Source organism: Cupressus sempervirens, chromosome 11 (genome assembly GCF_028749045.1).
Source record: "Cupressus sempervirens isolate cs-2001-9-10 chromosome 11, ASM2874904v1, whole genome shotgun sequence".
Classification (NCBI taxonomy): domain Eukaryota; kingdom Viridiplantae; phylum Streptophyta; class Pinopsida; order Cupressales; family Cupressaceae; genus Cupressus; species Cupressus sempervirens.
This window is the reverse complement of record NC_143128.1, coordinates 828,770,147-828,797,249: the sequence shown is the minus strand read 5'-3', so window position 1 is coordinate 828,797,249 and position 27,103 is coordinate 828,770,147. Positions and strand designations below refer to the sequence as shown.

General features: G+C 35.2%; 1 protein-coding gene across 1 annotated transcript; it reads right to left on the bottom strand.

Moving 5' to 3' along the window:
* Positions 1-22,900: 22,900 nt before the first annotated feature.
* Positions 22,901-25,494, bottom strand: LOC149532126 (24-methylenesterol C-methyltransferase 2-like). The gene is made up of 2 exons (XM_089809605.1): positions 24,622-25,494; positions 22,901-23,703 (listed from the first exon to the last, which is right to left on the bottom strand). Exons 1-2 carry the CDS (start codon positions 25,102-25,104, stop codon positions 23,098-23,100), a joined length of 1,089 nt encoding a protein of 362 aa, XP_089665731.1. The 5' UTR covers positions 25,105-25,494; the 3' UTR covers positions 22,901-23,097.
* Between the last annotated feature and the right edge of the window lie 1,609 nt (positions 25,495-27,103).

Below are 27,103 nucleotides of genomic sequence, written 5' to 3'. Positions count from 1 at the left end.
TTTTAGGACTATTTTTAGGGTTTTGTACAAAAGCCACTGGTGCATACATTGTTAAAGTAACTGCTGACATTTCTTGTGATGTAATTGTCATAAGTTTTTTCTTTTTTGCACAAAGTTCATCCATGCTAGTGTCAGTGTCAGTGCCAATGCCAGTGCCAATGGGATCAACTACAACTGGATTTGAAGATTTAACAAATAATGTGTTGGGATGACCTTTAGAAGCAGAAGTTTAATGTTTTTTGCCCTTTTTAGATGAATCACCTTCAATCTTGAAGCTTCCAATGATTGGCTTACTTCCTCTTTTGGGTGGGTCTAGTATTGGAACTGGATTCCAAATCCCATCACCACTTGCACCAATGGGCCCTATACCTACATAACCCATTTTTTGTATCATAGTTTCTCCTTTACCATACATTTGTTTAGTAGAATCACTCATTTGAAGTTTAATAATATCTCTGCCCCTGGTTGACCTAGAATCCTCAATACCTTGAATGTCAGCATTAGACTGGAGGTCCTTTTATCTTTGAATATCACTGTCATTGCAACTGCCAAGTTGATATAGTATAGTTGGATGCTCTTTATCCCAATAAGTGCTGAAAAGGTCATCCTCATTTTTTTCCTCAAAATCTGTTGATGTCTTTGGTTCACCCAAATTTTGCCTCATTTTTCAAAACTTAGTTATCTTGGTTTGACACCACATTTCAGATATGCATGCCTCTTTAATTGCTTTCAACATAGACTTCTTAGAAGGTTCAGATGCTTTCTCATAGAAATTTAAGTATGTCAGAGGCCCTAATTTGTGTGACTTTGATATGTGCAATGTCGTAATTTGGGATGACAGTTGTTGCATTGAAATATTATTCTCTACTGCATGTTTCTCCATCTCTTTCTTAACCTCATCCCACAAATCCTTGTTTTTTAACTTTTCTATCAATGGCATCTCTTGGTGTTGATATTTGCTCACAGAGTTTCCATTGGCAATAAGTCTTGTTTTTATTATGTTTAATGGATCATAATTTTAGTGACTAACAAAATGAAAGCTAAAAAAAGTTACCAATTCATTTGCCACTTTGAAAGCCTTTCTCTCAAATGTGAGGCCTCCAATTGTGAAAGGCAAAGAAAGAAATATCATTTTCTTTGGTTGTCCACTGAAAAGTTCATCTACACTCTCCATTTGCCTTACATATTCCAGTGCAAAAACCCTTTCTGTAACATGCATTGGAAGTTTGCAGGGTTCAACCGCTGAACCGTAAAACCTTAAGACAGTGTACTCTTCCATGAAGAACCAGTCATCCAATTGAATTTGACTTCCCAGTTGAATGCAATCTTTACAAGACACGGGCAATCTAGGCATTCTAGTGCTTGTGATTTTTTGGTAAATAGGTGCCAAAAAGAAGTCTACAAAATGGTTGTAGTTTTTATTGTTAGCAATCATCCTCATCTTATGTGTCCACTCATATACTAGACTTGGAGTCTCTAATTTCTTCTGGATTTTTCATCAAACTTATAGACCTCAATATCAAGCTTGTTGTTCTCTATCTCAAATATTGGGCAATGCTTTGCTAAAAGAAGGTAGCACAAGTAACTTGTGAACGTAAATGTCTTCGTCTTGCCTGTAGTTGTACTTTGTTTAATCATTAGTAATTGTTGTTGCATAGATTCAACAATGTACCAAACAAAATCATATCTTACTGTTACATTGTCAACTGACTGACCTCGACAATGGATATTATAAATCATTTCAAGAACATTGACCCTCACTTCTTTATTACTGTCCAATCCCAAGCAAAATGATAACAAAGAAATAGTATTCTGAACCCATGGCACAAAAATATCATACTAATAAGGAGGCTTATGGTCTTTGTCCAGTGTAACACTAGTAGTGGACTTTGAGGGTATTAAACCCTTAATATATGAATCTTGAAAACTTCTTTCCAACTTGTCATAAGCATGAGCTAGTTTATCCAAGTCAATGCGCTCCTTAGAGCTTTCTGTTCTAAACACTAACCCTAGGTCTAATAGAGTGAAAAATTCACTCTCAGTTATTGATAAAATTTCCTCCTGAGTGTTTTGGTTTACAATTGCCTTTCTATTTTCATCATAATTCTGAGCGCATAGCATTACAATTTCAGGGCAAGGGAATACTTCGGGTACAACGAGATTTGCTAATCCAGTAACTAGAGTAGCTAGTTTATTTGTATATGCACCAATACTCATGTTATATTTGTAATAAATTCTCCCCTTTTATGAATCTTTCCACTTACTAAACAATGAATGTATAATTGTCATGATTCCAGAATCTCCATGGATAACAGGATCAAAAATATCATGACATTCATAAGTGAAACCTGGGGTTTGTAGCACTTGTTTGAGTTCTATAATGGTGTTCTTTTCCTTTATGAGTGCACTCATTTGGGAGGTTTTTGACTTTGTTTTGCCCATGCTTGGCTACTACTGGTTATTAGACTTCAGGCCCTATTCAAAAGAATTGTAAAGTGTAAACCTAAGACAATTAAAATCAAAATTTCTATTGCTGCAAATTGCAATAGAATTTTTTTGAAAAAAATTAAATACTTGGAATTGAGATTGGATAATTGGTGTTGTCATCTGATACCCAAGTTTCACACTTTCAGTCTTCAGAAATTAGAATACAAAATGGAATTCTGCCAGTCTTTGAAAATTTAAAAATTTAAAACCCTATGGCTATCGTATCGGACTCTTGTCTTACAGTTCTAGAACTCTCAACTTCATACTCTAAAAGGGTAATACGTGAAGTTTAATAATTAAAACAAAAGTAATAAGTAATTAATGGTTTTAACTTTTATGTGCAATGTACATCTAACCGTAATAAATTGTCAAGACTCAATATTAAATAATGTAGTGATGTACATAAGTTACACGTGTCACAATTTCGGATGAATCTTGGTAGATGGGAAAGCATTTCCCAAATTGGCCCAAAATTCATCTCGGGCCGTCGATCTATAGACTATCAAATGGTTATTAAATTTATTATTATTATATTATTTAATATTATTTATATAATATTAAATAATATTAAATAATATAATATAATAATAATAATAATAATGACTGTCTCAATTTGATAGATCAACGACCCGAGATGAATTTCGGGTCGATTTGGAGAATCTTTTCCCATCTGCCCAGATTCATCCGAAATTGTGTCTGTGTCACGATTCCGGATGAATCTGGGCAGATGGGAAAAAATTCTCCAAATCGGCCCAAAATTCATCCCGGGCTGTCGATGACTCGATGGTCATTATTATTATTATTATATTATATAAATATTATATGGTTATAATTATATTATATTATATGGTTATGATTATATCATATGGTTGTAATTATATTATATTATATTATAGTATAAATAATTATATCATATGTTCTATTATTTTTAATTAAATTATTAAATTATTATTGTTGTTAAATATTTTTAATTTTTTTTAATGTAAGTGCATTGGTTTATATTTTATATTTTAATAATGTATTTTTTTATAAATTATAATATTTTTTTTGGCATTCAATTAAAAATAATATTACTTATATTATGTAATCATTTAAGATTTATTATTATTATAAAAATAATATTATTTTTATTTATAATTATTTATTATATAATAGAACATATAATATAATTATTTATACTATAATATAATATAATATAATTATAGCCATATGATATAATTATAACCATATAATAAAATATAAATATAACCATGTAATATAATATAATAATAATAATAAATTTAATAAAATATATAATGACCATCTCAATCTGATAGATTGACGACCCGGGATAAATTCCGAGCCGATTTGGAGAATCTTTTCCCATCTGCCTAGATTCATTCGAAATCATGACACATGTCACGATTCTAGACGAATCTGGGCAAATGGGAAAATATTTTATGATTCCGGATGAATCTGGGTAGATGGGAAAAGATTCCCCAAATCGGCCTGAAATTCATCCCGGGCCGTCGATCTATCAGATTGACTATCGGTCACGATTTTGGATGAATTTGGGCAGATGGAAAAAGATTCCCCAAATCGGCCTGAAATTCATCCTGGGCCATCAATCTATCAGATTGAGATGGTCATTATTATTATTATTATATTATATAAATATTATATGGTTATAAATTATAATTATATTATATTGTATTATATGGTTATGATTATATCATATGGTTGTAATTATATTATATTATATTATATTATATTATAGTATTAATAATTATATTATATGTCTATGATATGGTTATAATTACAATTTAAAAATATAATTGCAAATGTTGTGTTTTTATTCATATTTATTATTTAGTTTCAAAATTAAAATATAATATAGTTACAATATCTATAAATTATTAAAATTTAACATATATTGAAAATTGTGATAATTGTTTATAAACTATTCTTCATCATTTAAAAGGTTTCATAATGAAAAAAAAAGTTAGGAATAAGTGACAAGATAGGTATGAAATAAAAATTTGACACATAAATTATCAAAATTATATTTAACTTTGTTAAGGTTATAATCTATTAATCTTTAGTTTTCCTTGAAGCTCCATTTGTTAACTTTTAACCAATCAAATTAAAAGAAAATAGTTAATTATTAACAGTTCACTATTTTTAACTAAGTCGCAGACTAACAGTAACATTTCAACAATGCATAATTTGATAAACAAGATGCCAAAAACAAACTTACAAAGTCGTAGACTAAGAAGAACAGTGATTTGAGAAGTCAAAACTATTGTTTTCATTGATAATATTTTAGACTGTACAATGTACATAATACTAATTCATAGCTTACATATTCAAAATAACTGATTAAATCACTAATCAGCCTGGTTTTAGTATTTCATAATTTACAAAAAAGGGTAGGGCCCATTCCAAAGAAAAATATAGATATCTTGAAAACATTTTTTTGGCAAACTTTTGCCCTAATCAAAATATGTTTTTGCCCTAAAGGGCCAAGGGAACAGAGAACATTGAACAGGGAACTAGGGAAGCAGGGAGGCTAAAAGCATGAGCGGGTTGAGGGGCCGAGGGATTGAAGCCTTTAATCAAAAAAGTCTTCAATTCCGTCCGCGAAGAATCTATTGGAGAAGATGACATCACTGAACTCGTCCAGCCATGTGAAGTCCATCTTGCTGATGTCATCATCCAACAACAACCATTTCCACAAAAAATTCCTTCCGAGTTGCGCCCACTTTCGATGGCGAGTCAGTTGCCATTCGTTCATGCTGAGAAAGAAAGGATGCTTATGTATAATGCACCTTATGCCTTCCTCCCAACACTTGTCTACTACATCTACAAAAGGGATGCCAATACTTGGCCCCGGTACCTGCTCGGCCAATACAATAATTTTGATATCATCTTCTAAAAATGTTTCCTTAAAAATGTTATGCAGAAGTATCAACATGTCTATTTGCCTGCCTCCAAGGTCAAGAAGAGACGCGAGGAAGTAGGAGGTAATATCCATGGACACACGGTACCTCTTATCATTTCTCAAGAATTCATGGCCAAGTACCATGCATATAGCATGGCAGATAAAAGGACTTCGGCCATCTACCTTGCAAACCATGGCAAGAACATCATTAGGAATTTTGCCCAGAAAAGGGCTTTTGTAGAGCCATATTAGTGCATTTTAGGCGAATTGGCATATCCATGACTACGATTCAAGAAACTAAAAACTCTACAAAGTGCAACTACAAACCAAATTTAGATTGAAGAAATTAGAAAATGAGAAATGGTATTGAAAGTGGAATTGAAGAGCCTATTTAATGGCAGATTGCAGTTGCATCTGATTCTTTGGCATTCGTGATCTTCCATATTTTATTTTTTCGTATTCTTATTAATTTTTAAGTGGCTGAAATGCCAAAATGTGCTGACATTAATGTCGGACTGTCAATAGTGCCTGACATAATTAATGATTTCCATGCAAACTTTTCCATGTGTCTCCATTCTGGAGAATTACGTGGGACTCCAAGTCTTTTCAAGCGAGTGGCCCTTAGATGCATCTACTATCGTTGATCTCTAACTAATCAACGATCAATAAAACTATTGTATTTACTATTAATGTAACAAAAGTGACAATAGTCGACTTGGTAATTGTGACATTGACGTAATGATCTTACGACATTATTAATAACACAGTTAAGATAGTACACAAGTTGAAACTTGAAAGTGACTACTCAACAATCAGTATAGTCACTAGCCAATACATGTGAAAATTTCACTTTTAGATTAAACAAGTTTTTAGTTTACCACTGAAGATTAGCCAAGACCATTATTATTCATTTTTCTACAAAACAAGTAATTCACCTCTGACATTATTAATTCATTTTTGGCAAGGGAAAAAATAGCCTTCATTTATATAACCGTCAATGAAAAAAAACATTAATTCACCACATTTAAAATGATTTTTGCTAGGGCAAGAAAAAAATTGCCAACATATAATATTTTATTTCCCTATATGGAACAAAAAAATTGCCCTCGATATTAAAATTTTCCATGCCCCCAAGATGTTGGATTCGCCAACATTTTAGGCTTTTTTTTCCGGAGGGGTTTCTTAAAGTTATCCCTGCTATGAAGAAATAAAGAAGGAGATTGAAGAGGTTATAGTGAAGTACATGACTTCCATGCCTAAGATCACTAAAGAAAGTGTGCAGTTAGAGACAACAAATCCAGTATTTGTTGAGGCTAGTAATGATGAAGAAGAGGTTGAGGAAATTCAACAAGCAAATTCACCTCCTCACATAGTTATTGGTACTAAATCAATGCAAGTGGATAGTCCTCATATAAAGTTATCAATGCTAAAGAGAATCCTTTTTTAGAATATGGGACCAATATTTTTGGCAATATTACTGCCTACTCTAGCTCAGATGAAGAGGATGATGAAGAAGAAAAGAAAAATGTAGAGAAGAAGAAGTTAGAGGAAGAAGAGAGAAATAGAGAAGAAAATAATGAGGGAGAAAAGAACAAAATAGAACAAGAAAAAGAAGAAGAGAAAAGGAAAGAAGTAGAAAAGGAGAAAGGAAGATTAGAAGAAGAAAAAAAAAAAAAAAGCTAAGGAAGAAAGAATGAGAGAAGAAGAGAAGGAAAAGAAGATACAAGAGGATGAAAATAAAAGTATTGAAATAAAAGAAGTCTCACTCATTCCAGCAGCAGTTACTATATTGCCTACAATATCTAATGATGACAATGACCAGAAAGGTCTAATGAGCTCCTTGAGAAAGCTACTTGAGAAGAATAAGTCTGTGAAGACTTTGCAGAGAACATTGGCAAAAGTTGTGGACAAAATGCAAAAGATAGTACATTCCACTATTACAAAACCAGACTTACAAAAGAAGGTTAAAGAAATGATAAGATCTTTTGATGCAAAATTCACCACTTTGTCTGAAATTGCTTCAGTACAAGCACAAACAAAGCATGATGCATCATTGTTTGACACAGTATGCAACAATGTCAGCAATGACTTGCAAGCATTGAATGTGTGCATTAAAGAACTATGGAAGAGTATAGATGAAGGTAAGAAGTTGTATGGACAATGCACAATGTCACACAATCATCTATCAAAATTTGATAATTTGATCAAAGGCCAAACGAGTGAGCTTCAAACACTCACTATCAGATTGCAGCAACCTGAGACAAATATTGAAGATATTGGAATAGAAATGGAGAGGATTCACAACGCTATCAAAGGCACTGAATCTGATAAGGAGTAAGTAATTAGGAGATTCTCTATCCTTAGAAAATATTTGTCACCTAAAATCATTATTTTGTAGAGGCAATTAGAGGAGTGTCTTGCAGCGAAGGAATCCTATGACAAATTTGTCTATACTAACTTGAGCACAGTTGAAGTGGCATCCTATGCACTTTGCACACTCATGAGTATATCTTATACAATAAAGGAAAATTAGAAGAAGGATTTTGATAAGTTGAAAGCTAGTTTTGCAGATTGTATATCAAGAATGTCAAGTTGAATGGAGGAAGTCAACACAATTTTGTGTGTGCATATTTTTGACACCTTTGCCATTGATGTCAAAGGGCGAGAAGTAAAGAAAATTGTATATGTACATGCTTGTATATGTAAGGGAGAAGTATGTAAAATTGTATATATGTGTGTGTGTGTGTGTGTGTGTGTGTGTGTGTACATATACTTCCACCTTATATATATATATATATATATATATATATATAAAATGTGGGCTTAGCTATGTATTTAAGATATCATTGTAAAGAAGTGATAAGGACTGTAATGATCCATCAAAACATGAATAAATTTTTTCAAGTTTTGGAGGCAATTTTTGTGTAGTTACTTTTTAAAGTTTGTATGACATCATTTTGGGACTTAGCCAATTTTCCCAAATGTTTCCATCAATGCCAAAGGGGGAGATTGTTAGCAATATGGCTAGGTAGATTTATGAGGTTTTTTCATTTATGGCAACATATCAATTTTGGTATTTCACGATGTAATTAGAGTTAGAAAATTGTCTAAGTGTTAGATAGTTTGCAACAATATAGAGACAGATATGATATTATGTATGGATGACAAACTTTGAGTTAGCTCATGCGTAGTTGAGGAGTGATAGATGACAGTGTTATGATAACATATGTTAGTACATAGATCTGTACAGATAGTATGACATATTTTACAGAAGGATTACCAATACAAGTAATTAACAAAGCATAACATAGCACATCAAAATTGAAGTGTACGACTTAAGAAATTATTTTGGTAAAAAAAAATTACTTAATCATGATGGGCTGACATCCTAGATGTTTACCCAAAGTTATTTTATAATTAATCAAGCATGTGAAAGCATCAAGGCCGATTGATCAATATTTTTTATTATTTGCAAGGTATAAGTAAAGATCATATCTTGTGCAGCTAAGGTGTGATGAAAAGTAATCAAGCAAATGCGATATGTATGTGATGTGAACTATTGTGAAGGATATATATGCGAGCTTTGTATGATGTGAAATCTCATGTATGATCAAAGCAAGTGTAAAGTACAATAGTGAGACAATATTGTGTGTATATCTATTCTTGTGAAGAAACTTAATTCTATATTGCATGTAAGGGCAATGGGCTCTTCTTGCATTCACTGTAATTGCTTTACCAACTCCTAACAGGGTTAAAGCAACTCCTAATAGGGTTGAAGAAACTCCTAATAGGGTTGAGGCTTCTAATAGGGCCTAGTCCTCTAAAAAGGACTTGAGACACTATATGTAATTCATAGACTCCTAATAGGGTCAATATCCTTAACATGATTGTTTTATTTAGTGGATCATCTTGTGAGTATCATCCCCACTGGGGTTTTCCCTTGGCCAGGGTTTCCCTAGTTAACAAATAATGATGTTATGAATTCTCTCTATGTATGATTATATTTACTATTTAGTATTATTGGTTTACTTTCATATGTAAGTTATAAAGTAATTAACAATATCATGTTGTGGGAAAAAGTTTGGCAAATATTGATTCACCCCCACTTCTTAGTATTATCTATTTCTAATAGGTCCTTCTACTTCTCACTTTGTGAATTCGATCCTTTACTAGACCCCTTCTTTTCTTTCCCTTTTCCCACCAGGGCAATCTTTTCCTATTCTACCTCACTTTTCTAACTCTTTTTGACCCCATTGACATAACTTAGTCGTAATTCCTCCTAGGTGAAATCTCTCCATAGTCGATCTTAACTTGATAAGGTGTCTTGTCCACTAACAACTTGAACAAAGACATCCTATTTCTCAGTAAACTCATTAACGGCTATATGTACTAGCTCATCATCACTAGGGCTATCTCCACTAGTTGCTAATGTGTTCTTGACAAGTCTAAGCCTAGTGAGGTAACTTGTGACGTCTTCTCCCTTGTTGATCCAGATATTCTTTAACTTTTCTCTAAGAATTAGCTTCCTGTTAGTGGTAGTATTATGATACATATTCATAATGGTATCTCATATATTCTTCATTGTACCTAACTCTGAGATATGTAAAATAATATGGTCCTTGACACTGTTAAAGATTATCCTCCTTGCCTTAGCATTGTCCTTCTTGTATGCTGCGAGTTGTGTCACATCCGTAGGTAAAACTACAACATTGGTGACATAATCCTTGATACCATTCTCTTCCAACAATAAAGAAAGTATGGCCTTCCAGACACCAAAATTTGAGGCACCATCCAATATGTCATTATCTCTCAAACCAGTTGAAGCCATCTCAAGGGATAAAAGCAATAATAAATATAAAGAAATCAACCTAGGTTTTATAAACCCTCAAGTTTTTTCCTAGGGAAAAACTTTTCTACCCTCAACACCTCTCTAATACCATGTGAAAATTACTATTGTAGTCACTGATTATTAGTCTCCTACCTTAAATGATTATTTAACTACCAAAAACTAATTCACAACTAATACTGAAAAATAACACAACTGCAAGTTACACCAATAAAAAATACAAAAATAAATTTGAAACATAATGACACAATATTTTCAAACAAATCGTCCCTGGAACAATACCTAAAGGAAAACCAGTTCTACAGATGAGGAATTACATTAAACTTTAGGGCCCGTTTGGTTGCAAGCGTAGGAATTGAGAATTAGAATAGAAAATTTGAATGAGAATGGAGAATGAAGAATAGGAATGGAAAAATGCAATCCAATCTTGTTTATCCCTTGTTTGGTTATGCAAGCTTAAATTGGAATAGGGTTAACTTGCAATTGGCGCCATTTGAAAATATTTCCGAAGATGCAATCGGCGCCATTGGAAAATCGTTGAAATATTTGAAAATATTGAAAACAAAGTTCTAGCGCTCACCCCAGGTCAAAGCGGATTTGAAAATTTAATCAAATTTGACAAAGTTAAAATGAATGCAAGAATAGCAATTCCAATTACAGGTATTTTTTGGAATGGACAAAAGCTCATTTTGGGGCTAAAATGAGAATACGTATTCCTATTCCCTATTCCTATTCCACGCACCAAACAAAGAATACAAATCATATTCTAATTTCCTATTCCTATTCCGATTGTATTCCAGCAACCAAATGGGCCCTTATCAAACCAAGAGATACAAATTACTTGCCTCTTATTCACAAAACTTAGACAATCTCATGATTTCTCTTGTTGATATTCCCCCACGGTTATCCCCAATGCTATCACTGCACCCTTGCAAAATTGTTTTCTTTCACTGCAAACTCATTTGCTAACATTGTGAATGCTTTTCAAACTTATTATTCTCCAAATGCGCCTAGCCCCCTTTTATACCACTTATGTTGAAAAGCCAATGACCGAGATTGATTCTTGATCAACGATTGAGATTTAAAACAACTTAACAACCAATAAAATAATTGGTTTCTAGTTGCTTCTAAAAGAGGTCAATTAATTAACAACTAATTGTCCCTACTCTAACCAATTTGTTAGTAAAATAATTATTTGCTAAATTATAGCACATGGACAAACAATTGTCCAAGCTACCAAACTAACACAAGGGACAATCAAACAAGACCTTCATTTGAATCCTTATAGTCTTAGGGGTTATGGTGGCCCTACTTATCTTTTTCTTACTCCTCTTCCTCATTCTACACTCTCAAACCCTATTTAGATCCTCAATCTCTTCCTCCCACACAAATTCTTTCATCAATTGCCATCCATCTTAAGCCTTGTTGATTTGTTATTCTTTTTGAGTCATTGCACTTCGTACCAAAAAGGGTTGGTAAGTGTCCTCCAATCCATGTACTAAGCACCAACCTTCCTTCTCCACTTGAAAGCCAAGCCTAAACTTTGCATATGCAAAAATTGGAATACCCATCCATTTTGGTTTAACTATGGCCCTCATAACCCATAAGGCTTCCTCCCTTGATCCTAACTAAATAGCCCATACAATTGTACGATCAAGGACATGTCTATATTCACTATGTACCTATTTCTAAAATTTGCAAGAATTTTGATTCCTTGGAAAAAACATCCCTTCTAGTTCCTTGCAAGAGATCTTGCCACAAAAGGGCCAATGTTGGTGCAATGTCTTTAGATTGAAGTTCACCTCCATTGATTCATTTTCTTCCCTAAACTTGCCTCACTTTTCTCAATTAATTGCTAAAAGGGATCATCCATTTAATGTTAAAAAATGCTTATATCATCATTATTCAACTTTCTAGAGGGTTCCAATCCCAAATAATTCTCATCTTTTACCATATCATGCCTCAAAAATCTCACTCATGTGACATTAAAACCATCTTTGTCCTCTATTGCCAACTTAGTCCTCTTGTCATCATTAAAATGATGGAATGTAAAGCACTTTACATGAGGATTAGAACAAAGACAACCAAAATTTTATGCCTATTTTGATTTGAAATTAAATTTGAACATTTGACCATTATTCATGCAAGGCCTAATGCCTTCTTCCAAACATCAAGGTGAGAGCCCATTAACAAAAACTCCCTCCTTCCAATCCATCCATTCTCCCTCCATAATCCTAAAGTCTTCCACGATTTCTTCTTCCCCTAACTCTTCCAATCTAATTCCCATTTTTTACATCACATTTTCTTGAAAATTTCCCTCCCTCTTCACATCACTTAATCTATAGTTTCCAAACTCATCCAACATTGTTCTAATGATCTTGACACTCAAGAATGAAGGGTCAATAACTTCATATTCTAAATATTAAAAATTGTTGTACATTAGTATGAAAGAAAATATGAATCTCATTGTTGATTATTACCTAACACTAGGAAGGCTATTACTAGTTAGCTTTAGCTTTGAGCCTTGTATGCAAGAATGCAAGTCTACCACATTCTATAGGACATATTTATCCAAGTTGGATTGGGTGAAGAATTAGACTATATGTATCAAACAAGTTGCATTAGAAACTTTGGTGACGGTGTACTATACTATTCTAGTCTTAATTAGTTCATAATGCTCAAGTACATTCCTAGTCAGATGCCATACTAAGTTAGCAACACGTATAGGGTGTGATCCACTAAGGCTATATAGGATCTTATAGTAGTTCCAGAATATTTTTTTAATAACCATGTTTACATCCCTTGCAAAGGTTCGAACCTACTTTGAGTAGGAAGCAAGCAAGGGGGGTCAATAGTAGATCCATGGTTAGGTGGTAAAACACCCTAGTAATACATTCTCCCTCATGTTACATTAAAGTACATACATAATGTCAAAATGGATTCAACAATACTAGTTCATCAACAATAAGAATTCTTCTCTACTTGGTATTTTATATCAATTTGATGAGGGAAAAAAAAGATGCCTCATGATAAGATAATTCTTTGAGCCATTTTATGAATTTGTTTAATGAAATTGATTCAATTGTGTTTCAAGAAAATGTTTACTAGAATGATAGCTTGCTTTGTTTTATTGTTTTATATTTAATACTTATTCATGCTTCTTCTTTTTTCACATTTTTTTAATATTGAATAGATATTTTAGCATGTTACAAGAATAAGGAGGCAATCTATCGCAACAACTCAACCTTTGAATCAAGTGTTGCCTAGTCCAAGTTTTGATAAATCTACCAGACCTCTTAGCCATGATGATGAATAGATATGGAGAATGAAGATTCCTTTGCCAAAAGCCCTATAAGCACTAAACAACTCAAAAGATTTTCCCTTAACAAGAATTGAAAAGGAAGTGGAAGAGACACAACTCAAGATCCAATCATCCCATTCTCTACAAAATCCAAAAGCCAAAATGACTTTTTGTGAAAAGACCTACTTAGGTATGTTATAATGTTTTCTCATAAGAGTGCCCAATGAAAATCAAACCTATAGAACCTCCTAGGCTAGTAGTGCCCAAGTCAAATTGATTAGTGCCCAACACACTCTCATTACACACAACACCACCATTAGAACCCATCACCCCCACCAAATGAACTAGATACAGGTTTATATAATGCTCCAACAATGGCCAACTTCAAATTGCATGGTGTGCATGAGATAGCAACAATGTATGACTTCATCTTTTCTTTTGAAATTTAAATAAATTATGCTACATAAATTATCTTCTAAAACGAAATGCTTCATTTTTTTGTATGATAAGTTGTCTTCCATTTTTCAATTTTGATAAAGGTTACATGTGAATGGTCGTATTATTTTTAGGCCTTCTAAATAATTTACAAAGACACAACTACAAATGTTAATCATGTTCTTTCTTTGTTCCTATATTAGTAGTAGTTTTTGAAAGTCAAAAAACTAAAATTTGTATATTGGTAATGCCGTTGTCAATCTCAATGGTGTTTAGATTATGCAACCCTTTTTTTTCTTTATTTAATATTGGAATTGTATGTGGATTATGATCTTTAAATGATATTCCTAGATAGCTATAAAACTCAACCATTATGTATGTTTTTTCCATGTTTATAACTTACATATATTAGAATTATTTAGGTTAGGCGGCAAAACCCTACAAACGTTAGGCATTTTCACATGTCTCCATGTTCCTTGGAATATGCTAGATGCCTAAGGGACATGAGAGTCTAAAATATAATATTTATTATTCTATAACATTTTGCAATTACTTTCATAAAGGTAAAAACATAATTTAACGACATTCGGAAAACATTTCATTTAGGCATTCAACTTTTGGGTAGAGATCACTTGGACTTCCATGTTTGTACATGTTCACATATGTAATATGCAATGCTATCTAGAGTTCAACACCCAATTTTGCATATTTGAGATTGATTCATCAAAGCCATTAGACATTAATGACACACTTGGAGTTAACTAATTGATATTGGTTATGGGTTAGGAATGATGTAAAGGTTATATGCAGATTAAATTACTTTTACTATGTTTATAAGTTGTTTGCTAAAGGAGTCATGAGTTTTTATACTATTTTTTGCTTGTGTGTTTATAAGTTGTTTGCTAAAAGAGGCATTGGTTTTTATAGTTATTTTTAGTTGTAGATTAGGATGCCATTACAATTTTCCTTCTCACAAATCTCTCTAAATTGAATCCTTGAGATAGTAGTTTCATATTGAGTTACAACCAATGAAAGAAATTTTACAATCATCTGATAACAATTTTCATATAGCCGAAAAAAGAAATCTTTGCAAATGATGAGCCTTATAATCCATGTGCAAGAGAATATACAACACATCGATTTAAGACTGCACATGATATATACCCTACGAAAACCTTTAAGAGGGAAAATCCCAACCCCCCAAAGCCTCTATGACTAATGTATAATTAGAACATAATATTTCAACACATTTTTAGAGCCTCGATGAAAACCTTTGAAATATCAAATCTTTCCATTGCATCCTCCATGTGTCCAAACATGTAACCAAACATTGCATGTCATGCCTCATATGTATACTCTCAAAACAAGACTCAAAACCCCAATTTGTCAACCCAAGACAATTTATCTTTGTGTTTGATTTTATAGAAACAAGCTCAAACAAAACCACCAAGTGGTCTTACATTAAACCATGAGACTACAAAACATTGACCCCGCATTTAATAAATAGTGCTAAGTTTTCATTTTATTAATACTTCTCCAATATTAAAATAAATGCATTTCCTAATACAAAACCCCACATTAAATATATTTCCCATGCATACAACACAATAAGTAGCCCCACGAATGTTAAATCTTAGTGTTGCATGTCCATTGAGGTCTCCATGGCCCTACACCACACACACAATAAAAGATAAAACATTATAAACATTATGCAAAGTGAACAGCATCTAATTCCTAACATTCTCCCAGTTGAAGGTGGAAAAGTCAAATCCTCCAAACCTTCGTTTGAAATGTCTTAAGGCTCTCAAAAGATTGGGCCAAAATGTATATCTTGATGGTCCTTTGTTATGTTTTACTGGGCTAGTTTTTAGCCCTCTTGTTGGGAACTATGGTGTGTTCCTCTAGTTTGCTAGGTGGTGTTCCACAATTGTGTTAAGATCCTTCATTGCTATATCTTTCTTTTCTCTTTGTACAAGGTTTCTCATCCTTTCAAAACCCGTTTTTACTTAATCAAAACATTCTCCCAGTTGTTTACATTACATAAGGGGTAGCATTTAACCTCACATATGAATAAGGGAACAACCCCAATAGCCACATATAGCATCAGGAATCAAAGTGCTCCATTTGCTCCACCAAGATGCTTGCAAAGAGAAATAAATCGATTACCATCCCAAACATTAATTCTTCATCATGCCAATACAACATAAGAAGTCATCCGAAGTGAAGCCACACTATGTGTCACAATGATGCATAAGTCATACCTTAACTAATATCCTAAACACAAACACTTAGTCCAAAGGCATCAATATGCATCAATAATTGTCAAGATACAATATCCATACCTAAAATAGAATCTTTTAGAAGTGCTAACACATTCAACTATACACACCTCAAATGTATACAAACATAGTAAATGAAAATCATCGAAGTATACAACCCATAAATCACAATCATAGGCTCCATATGCAAACCTATCAAAGAATAACATGAACATCCATGAACTCCCATTGCATATGTATTTGAAGTCGATCAAGGCATACCATGTCAACCAATAACATCACATCGAATGTTTGACCAATACCATATAACCAAGGAGATTCCACCATGATATGCAAAGCTTGTATAAGTACAATTCTCGCCACAAGTCTCCATAGCTCTCTCGTGTTATCAACACCCAACAAAGGAAAGAGATAAAGGAACTTTATGTCATCACCCAAAGCATAAATGAAAACACATAACCACAAACCTAGTTATCACCATAGCTCCAATCAAACCTCAAGCTAGTGTAATGTGAAACTAAACATCTAGGAAATTAACCAAGACCAAAGAAAGAAAATTCCAAATCATAAGCATGTACCATGTCCTATATACAACTTAAATGCATACTATGTCAAGAATGATCTACTCCTCAACCCAAGAGATAAGTCATAACAACACCCAACTCATTCAATCACCAAGGTTAAACACAACATATGTATCATGTCACTGTCAATGTAAGCTTCTCAAACCAAGAAGATTAAACTAAACAATATTATTTCCAATTAAGGAAATCAGCCATAAATCATCTCCTAAACTCAACATCCATGAATGCCATTATAAATGAGCCACAATACAAGAGATAGTCATTTTATCCGTCCTTAATGAATCCTCAAGAACATACTATCTAGATGTAGCTCAAGATCCATAGCTGTGGAAAATTAAGGAACAATGGGAAATGCCTTTCAAGTGGTAAATTGTTGAGTAGACTGAGAGTGGTGCATAAGAATGCTCCTCTAAGATATCAAAGCCATCATGAATCATCCAACAACACTCTCCTCACAGGTCAATGTTAAACTTATGTTGAACCGAAGAGAAAGCTCCTCAAACTTCCAATTGAAATCTTATCAAGTGTATACATCTTAACAACATATCTAATTACAGGAGAACTCCAAGCCTTAAGTCTTTGTGTGTTTGTGAGCAGCTATAACCAATCAGTCCATGCCAAACTCCAAATGCAACATATCATCAAAACGAAGCAATCAAACAAATGATAATATACACAATACAAAGAGAACGAATATGATCAATGCCACACATCCAATCAAGGAATTAGGAACATAAGCATGACAACATGATTTCACATTTTCACAAATAAATAACATTTGTTCTAACAAGCATATCAAATATCTATATCATGCCCAAATTCTAACATGTGGTCAAGAGTACAACATAACATAGTACAAACTATCTAGGCAAGGAACAGTTGTCAAAGTCAAAAAGTTGTACCACATAAACCAAAGAATTCATGAGTTCTTCAGGGCTCAAAGATGTCAACATCTCCAATATGGTGAAGATAACCATCTCCTACTAGTAAACCGACAAATGTGAAAGACCCTTCTATAGCAACAAGATCTAATTGATCCCCAAAACATTTACAACATTGAAGATTATCCACCACCAAATGTTGAATTCACATCATTGCATACAACTCCCATTAAACCCTAATATCGAGTCAACATGGCACCATGATCACTATCTCCTAAATGAAGATCATTCAAGTACACACAATTAAAGTGTCAATAACATCAAGTAAAACCAAGATCTTCAAGCCAAGAAGATACAACTATCAATAATCAATCAAGAATCAATCATACACTGTCAATTCATCAATATCAAAGGCTCCCATTGAAATGTGTAACCAAGCCACCATGACATCATGATAAATTATCATTCTACATGTCATAGAGCCGACAATCTAGACACTATAAATAATATCCATTCTCTCATCTCATAGAAAACATACCAATGTACAAATGACCACAAACAAGTTCAAGTAGCAGAATCTAAATCAACATTGATTTAACCAGGTAGAGTAAGGCAAGATATCATGTTGCTTCATATAGAACCGTTCATTGTTGCATCCGATTCATGCTTCAAAAAGTGATAAATGAGTACACACAAACAAGAATAATTAGCCATGAGAAATTATTGAAATAATCAATTAGAGAATTAAAAAATATCTGACTGAAGTGTGTCACCAAGGATAAACTGTGTAAGACATGAGAATGGCATCCTCCAAATTATACAATCCAGCAACCCTACTGTGAAATTTGAGAGGTTAACAAACTAGGCAGGAACTAGAGTGATCACAATGTGAAGAAGCAAGTGGGTTTGGTTGCTAATATGTAGATACTGCAACCTATAATAAGTTGTGTTTGTATTAATGTGCATTAACCAAGGCAGGAACTCGAGGGAACACAAGTGTGAAGAGGTAATTAGATTGGTTCCTCGTATATAGATATGGGCATTGTAACTTATAACCAAGTTGCTTATGTGTGGATGTTGGCATTGCTCACACCTCATTATCTTATATTAATAAGCTTCTTGTAGACAAAGTTTCTCCTATGATGAGATGAATGAAGCTGATCTAGTTTTGAGCTTGGAACATGGCAAAGAAGCAAACATAAAATGCCTATATTTAACAAGACTGAATTTGCCCCACCAAGGCATTGGCTCTTAATTCCAAAATTGCAGAGGGGTACAAGGTATTTTCCTTTTCTTGTAAAATATAATTTGTTGAAAAAGTATGATCGAAGACAGTTCTTTCTTCTCTGGATATGTAATTGAGTTTTAATAGATACATTCATTTTACCTAGCCAAAGATAGAAAACTCTCTTATGATCAATTATGGAGAATGCAGAAAGACTGGAGTACAAATTGAACACTAAATGAGACCGGAATACAAGTTTGCCTCAAATTTGGGGAAAGTTCGTAGATTGAAACTAAGAGCCTGACTCAAATTAAATACAAACTCCATCAACGAAGTGAAGGACAGAATTTTGGGCCAGCTAGGATTTTCCAAGAGTTCAATTAATGCAATTAATCTGAAACATGTTCCAAACCAGTAGAAATAGAATAGCAGCAGCATGGTGCTGAAGAGCCTGAATATGTAGGTCAGCTTGGCATATGGCACATGGATCAATAATTACATGGCTTTGTTCAAAAGCAGATTGACATGCTGCTTAAAGAATCTTATTGACAGAAAGTAGTTGATGTTCTCCATCTGATTTGAGCTCCTTGTCATCATTAAGGTTTCAATGAAGAATTCAGGCATTAGAAGAAGAAAGGGGACAAGGGAAAGTATATGCATGAGCATAATGCAAACCCAGCCTGACCAAACTGGCTAGTGAGAATATCGGTCATTCACTGGATTGAGAAGGAACTAGTCTAATGCCATCGCTGCATATAAATTGAAACAAGCTTATGCCCCTTGTATTTTCTCCACTGAATAATCAATTAGCATTCAGCCAATGTTTAGTAAACCGATTATTTCATGCCATAACAATGATGAAGTTTGAAAAGAAACTTTAAGTTATAATCAAACAATCTATTTTGTTTATCCCTTTCATCTCAGGTATAGAATGAAGTTGGTGTATGCAATTGCACATGGCATGCATGAGTGGGTATAAAGTGGACAAACGATGCTCTTGCAAAGGAGCTGACAGGTAAAATTCATGGGGGAATGTTGTACCATTCACCCTTTATACTGGTAGCAAATATGTGGCATCCCTTCTGCAAGAAAAGACTGTTTTCTATGCAATAGGCAACCCCCACTCTATAAGCAAGGCACCATGCATTGTGGACATTAAAAAAAAAACCATTTGTTTCATTCTCCATATTTTCTGTAGCAAGAATTATCTTTTAGTCTCAAAGCAGCCATTGATGAGCTCGATCATAAGTTAATAATTGCAGTTCAGTTCATTTGGACCTGATTTTAAGTAGAGGCCGAAGCCTAAATGAGAGAAGGGTTTATGATCATAGACTGCTATATTTACAGGAAATGTAGTTCAGTTGCTAGAGATAACAAAGGCAGCTTCAATCCTGCAGAACTGATATTTCCAACAGAAAGAGGAATCTCAAAGGTACCAGAAATTCAAATCTACTCTTAGGTCCTTCGTCCCACTAGCCAGGAAGCTGACCTTCTGTTTGCTAATGCCTCACATGAAGAATACATTTACCCATACACATCAAGCTTACTGAATACAAGACCACTATTTTGTATTGTATCTGTAATAAAGCAGAATTGAAGTACTGCATAGTTTCCCTTGCTTGTTAAAAATTCAAAATACCAAGGTTTCAAATTACATTCTTCTGTACCTTTTCCAACTTTTGAACATTCAGATTTAAATTGGGATTAAAATCAAAATTTTCCAATCCCTAAAGCATGTTGCCAATGCATGCTACAGATTCAGCACCAGAATCATTTAAGGATACACTTTGGTTATTCTATTCGATGCAGCTTTACATAGAAGTTGACAAACCAGTAGAAGGGGACCCAGATGTGGATTCAGATCGAATCATCTGTGAATCAGTCTAGGTTCTGATTTGTGGCATCTGAAATGTTGGGAATTGGCAAGGAAAAAGCCCTGGTAATTTTAGGTCAGATGTGACATTGCAAAGCTATTTCTGTAGTGGTTCCGAGTTGGCCAGCTTGTTTGACACAATTTATTGACTATTTGACCACCAAAACCCCTAAACAACCTTTGTTTCTCTCATTTAACTTGTTCAATGTGCTGCAGACCTGCAAGAACAGCAAATAAAATACTCAAATATCTTAAGACAAAAAAGTTCATTTGTTTCACATGCAGCAAGAATAGCTCGATAGTCTCAGAGAAAAAATCCTGTTTGTTTTGTGCTCAGTTGACATGGCATTTAGCAACAAATTCCTGCCCTCCTCAAACCAGCCTAAATGAACAGTCAATTAAATGGCTATTATTTGGCATTTCATATTTTGTGCTCCTTGATTTGGGTCTTAGACTCTACTTGACCATATGTCGGGGATAATTTCAAGTGAGCTGAAGGATGTATGACAGAGATTTTAACACGGTCTTCAGACAAACACAAAACTGGGTTCCAGAGTTATTGTCAGGTCTTACAATAAACTTAAAAAAATTTATTCGGGACTATTTCGATTGGGAAGTATTTTGTTAGAATTAAATAGTTAAAATTAAAAATTAGATAAATTTGATGTCAAGTTTGATAAATTGGTATAGATATCAAATTAATCTATTATATTGCATTTCACGTTTGTAATATTTATATTAGTTTTGTTTAGCATGCATGTATACATAATTATAATTTGTATATTTTTGTATGCCCGTGTACGCACAACATACACAGCTCCAAAAAATAAATTGCAATACCAACAAACCATACCCAAGTCTGATTCAGCTACTTGGGTTTACATATCTAAGATGTTGAACATTCATTATCTGCCAACAGCATAACTATTGATTTGTGATGAGAATAATATCGTAAACAGTAAAAATGCAATAATTTTCTCCAGTTTTTTAAAACACAAGTTGAAAAGGGCAAATTCCTCAATCCCTTCAATAATAAACATAGTTAAGAACCTTAGTCTGACACTAGATAATAAAAAGTTCTATTGAAATACATATACTCTGTAAGATGAAGCTCTTGATTTTCAAAGCGTAGTCCAGGTGCAAACATACTATTAATATTCAACCAGGTCAGCAATGTTTCTAGCATGAAGATTAACGGCATCTGCATAAATATGATTAAGTAGTCTTTGAGGTCAATGAAAAAAGTTAAAACCTTAATCAGTACTGCTTCAACATTAAACATAGAACTGCAAACAGAATCCTCCTCTCTTCTCCACACAATTAAACATAGAACTGCAGATGCCATTAAACATGAAGATTAACGGCATCTGCATAAATATGATTAAGTAGTCATTGAGGTCAATGAAGTCTACAAAAAGTTAAAACCTTAATCAGTACTGCTTCAACATTAAACATAGAACTGCAAAAAGAATCCTCCTCTCTTCTCCAAACAATTAAATGGTTCAGCCACATGCAATTTCAGAAAAAAAGGGGCTAAATCACAGCAATAAAATTCAAACAAATTCATGATGCAAATTTGAAATGAATAAAAATCCAAGTAAATCTAACAAGCAATACTAATCCAAAAGAAAAGCTATAGTTAAAATTACATCCAGAGTAATAACATTTGATTTCTCACCTTTTATCATAATTTACCATAACCTTCGGTAATAAAAGAAGGAAAACAGAATTCCGCACTTATGCTTCAGGTAAGTATTTTTGTAAGGAACACTATTGCTCCATAACAGAACAGATATGAGTGGCAAATTTGAAATGAATAAAAATCCAAGTAAATCTAACAAGCAATACTAATCCAAAAGAAGAGCTATAGTTAAAATTACATCCACAGCAATAACATTTGATTTCTCGCCTTTTATCATAATTTACCATAACCTTCAGTAATAAAAGAAGGAAAACAGAATTCCGCACTTATGCTTCAGGTAAGTATTTTTGTAAGGAACACTATTGCTCCATAACAGAACAGATATGAGTGGAAATTCCCAAACCAGATCAAGTGTAGGAAAATGTCATACAAAAACCTCAATCATGCTTAAATTAAACAGAAAATAAGGGAACAAGAACAATTCTGATAGTCACGATTCATTAGCAACAACATTCAAATTTAATGTGCCAGTCTATTTCAACCCTGGTCAAATACATGACCAGGCCTCTGCAAACCCTAATTCAGGATGTAGGGTTTGGTTAACCACCTGAAACTCTAGGTTAATTACATTGTTCTTTTGTCTGGCTTCAGGCAGACTATCAGATGCATGGGTGTGAAAATACCAGTTTCACCACCTTTGGCGAGAAATTCAGCTGTCTTGAAGAGCATTTCATGCACATCCACCACACCCTGTGGTGCAATGCCTAGAAAAGACAGCAATGCAATCACAACATGGTTCCTGTAATAAGCAAACCTGCCCATTTTGAGGCGTGACCACCAGGGATGTGCAGGTGGCAATGCCAAGTCCCTCTCTTCTAAGACATCAAAACCCACACTTTTAGCAATTTCAACCACCTGCTTGTAATTCCTCAGCCCGGGCAGAGCATCTCCATGCTCAATACCATGGATGATCTCAACATGCTCAGCATTTTCAGGGTCAAATTTGGGGGTAGTAACCCACTCATAAGTGACATACCGCTGACCTGGCTTTAACACTCTGTAGATCTCAGCATACACCTCCTCCAATTGTGGGGCATGGCATGTGGCCTCAATGGAATATGCACCATCAAAAGAATCGTCCTCAAAGGGCATGTCAAGGAAGTTGCCGCACACTACCTCACAGAGGCCATCCAGGCCAGCCTTCTTGTTGTGGCTGCGGGCACGCTCCACCTGGTGGCAGTACCAGGGATAAGTGAGTAATGATAGCATACAATCATTGGCAACCCTTTGCAAAACTTTGAAGGAAAGAATGAAGGAAATAAGGCTGGGGTCCCATGGGCACCTGCTTGCTTAAAAATAGAGCGAGTGTCGCTGAGCTTTTTTAGGAACATTCAAAGGGGAGCGGTCTCATGGGCATTACATATAAATCTGCTTAAAAAAATTAGCTCCTAAATTGAAGGAAATATTTTAAATATAAATTGTTGTTTTTAGAATTTTTGTCAAGATGATTTCAATTTGGAGGGAATATGAAGGGTAGGTTTTTGCCAAGTGGCAGAATTCTTCCCTAAACAGTAGGGGCTATTTCCAGCCCCCCCTTTTGCATCCGCTCAACTAAAAAGTAGGGGCTCCTAGTTAATAGGAAAAGATTCCAAAGTAAGCTTTAGCCCCCCAAAATATTATCATGGGACCTCCAGCTCCTTAAATATAGAGCCCAAGCCCCCCATGGGGCCCCAGGGTAATGAAATGTTTTGACATCCAGAAGAGCAACAGGCTGCGGAACTAAAATTCATAAGAAAAACTTCCTAATACTTTGGGGAAAGTATACATTTTGAAGAATAAAAGCAATTAAATTAAGTAATGTGAGTGGCATTTGGATCTAATAGTAAATTCATACTACAGGTAAAACATTGGCTCTAACATTGCACAGCCAATCTAAAGTAAATGACTTTATTTTAAATCCAGAAATAAATGCGAATATTTTTTTGAAAATGTTGCCAATTAGCAAGCTCTATGGAGTTTGAAGCTCCAAGTGAAATTAGGGAAGCTAAGTTTAGATTCAGCGATTACAAGTGCTGTGCACAGGGATAGGATTCAAGTGATGCCGAGGAAAACAAATTTGATTCTTGTGAATTGGTGTAAAAGGCGTACCTGATAATCATTAATAGTGATTCCTACAACATTGCCACCAGAATACGCCGCAATGGCGCGCATGGGGCCTCCTACGCCGCAGCCAGCGTCGAGAACTCTGTCACCGGTCTTAATCCGGAGCAGATCTGCAACTCTCTCCTCGTGCAAGCGCGTCTCCTCCTTGTGAGACTTCCCCGGCACAGCGGGGGAGAAATGGAAGCTCTGCCCCCACCCCCACTCATAGATGTCCGTCACTAGATTGTAAAATGTATCCACCAGTTTGGGCACATTTTCCGCCTTCTCGATCTCCTTGGGCTTCTGGAAGAAAGTGGAGTATTCCTTGTAGTTGTCTGCAACTTCATTGCGAGAGAGGGAACCACCGCCAAGCTCCACAGCACGCTTTCCACGTTGCTCCGCCGCTCCCACGACGTAGAGGATCCAGTACAACCCTACTCCTCCCACAGCCACCACCGTGCACAAGATTGCCCATTTCACCTCCTCCATACCTCCCCCACCCCCCGACCAAATGCAAGTGCCCTAATATAGAACTAATTCTTCCAGAGTACAGGCCTGATAAAGGGGCGACCTCTTTCCTCGCTCTCGCTCCGCAGAAAATACAATTTTTCCCTCAGAAAAAGATGCAGCTACAGGTGGATTTTAACAGGATTTCAGCAGGGCAAGATCTTTACAGATTGCAGGGCCTGGTCCGTATCAGAGGTCTCAGAGGAGGGTGCCCTAGATATTGCCGATTAATAGAGCGATCGGATCATGTGAAGAAGATGATGTTTTGTTGTTAATCTGCTATTTTTGAAAGATCCGAAGTTAGAATCTTCAGAGCGTTTATGTATTTTGTTTTCTGAGAGGTTGGTGGGACCGCCCATTCTGTCTCCATGACTTGTGCTTCCTTGTGGTTTTTGTTTTTTAGTTCTACTTTTTTCTTCTTCTCAACAAGAAATGGAGTGGTTTTTTATTATTATTTTTAAAAGTGTATTTGGACTATCGAGGTATATATATAATTATTATTATTATTTTTTTTTTTGATGAATAGTCATTTTCAATTAATAAAATTTACTAAGATTATAATTCACAAAAAAAGGGTCGGGAGATACAGGATCACCCCACGAATGAGTTCAAACGGTCGAAGTCGGAATAAACAACATGGTCTCAGCCAGAAACTATAAACAAAAAGAAAAGAAAAAAAAACACTTTTAACAACCTCAGGTTGCCAATGCAGTACCAGCAGAGGGAGGAGGATCATCTTTATCAAGAAATCCCCACACATCAGTGCGATTGCGAGGCAGACTGGGAACAGTTCAGCCGTCAGCAGCATCAGCAGGATCTGGGGTAGTCGCAGTCTCCGCATCCTTCTTGTCTGGCCGCAGAGGAAAAATTGCCAAGGCCAACTTAGGAAACTTGCTAGAGTGCACCCGTCCAAGGGGAGGAGCCAAAGATCGGCCAAAAGCCCGCCCAGGGGGGGAGCCGGGGACCAGCCAGAACCACCACGTGGTGGGGAAGCGGAGCGGCACCTCTAACCGCCATGACCACCACTGGGAGAGTGGTGGCCGGGACCCTGGGAGCACGGAATGGCGGCCAAAGGACTGGCATCAGGAACAGCGACTGCGAGATGAGGAGGCATCGGCCGAGGCATCCAGAGGCACTCTGGCAATGGTGCAAGGAGCATTGCCCCAATGATTTAACAATTCAAGTAAGTGTGCAACCTCCAGGGCAACTTTATTAGCTTGCCCTTGTATCTGCATAATGACATTGTTACAAATGCATGCCTTAGTGTACATTGCAATGTTACCATCCAAAAAACTGTGAATGAATAAAACTGCATTCCTATCTTTCCATAGAGAAAACAAAATTTTCATCCTGAAAGTATGCCAAATCTGGGAGAACTTGCAAGGAAATCTGGGGGAATCACCCAGCAGGATCATGTGCCATGAAAAAGGTTCGGGCCTAAAAAGCTTGAAAAAATCATGAATCCAGTGCCAATAATTCTGAGCACGCTTGCAAAACCAAAAAATATGCAAAAAGGACTCAGGTTGGCCATAGAAGGGGCATCTGGGATCAGGAACCCCAACGTGCTTGAGCCGAGGCCCCAGGGGAAGACCTTGGAAGGCAAGGCACCAAGCAAAGTGTGCAATCTTAGGTTCTGTAATGGCACTCCAAATGGTGTTGAACCGTTTTCTCCATTGAGAAAGTGAAGAATGCAAATGCCATCGTTGATTAAGCGTGTCCACCATCGGAAGGTGGGGCGAAAGCCATCTGTATCCCATATTGGGCTTATAATTGGTAAATGGAGTGGCAGGAAACCACTTCCAATCATACCACCAAGGACGAACAGACTGAATCCCCACTTTATGAAGTAAGTGCACAGGGATGGAAGACAACAGAAGGTCATAAGTCTGGTGATCGGCATGAACAAGGCGGTATTGAACTTGCATATCCTCCCATGACCTGAAATTCATGGTGACTCTTGAAAAAATGTCCTTGGTAGTGC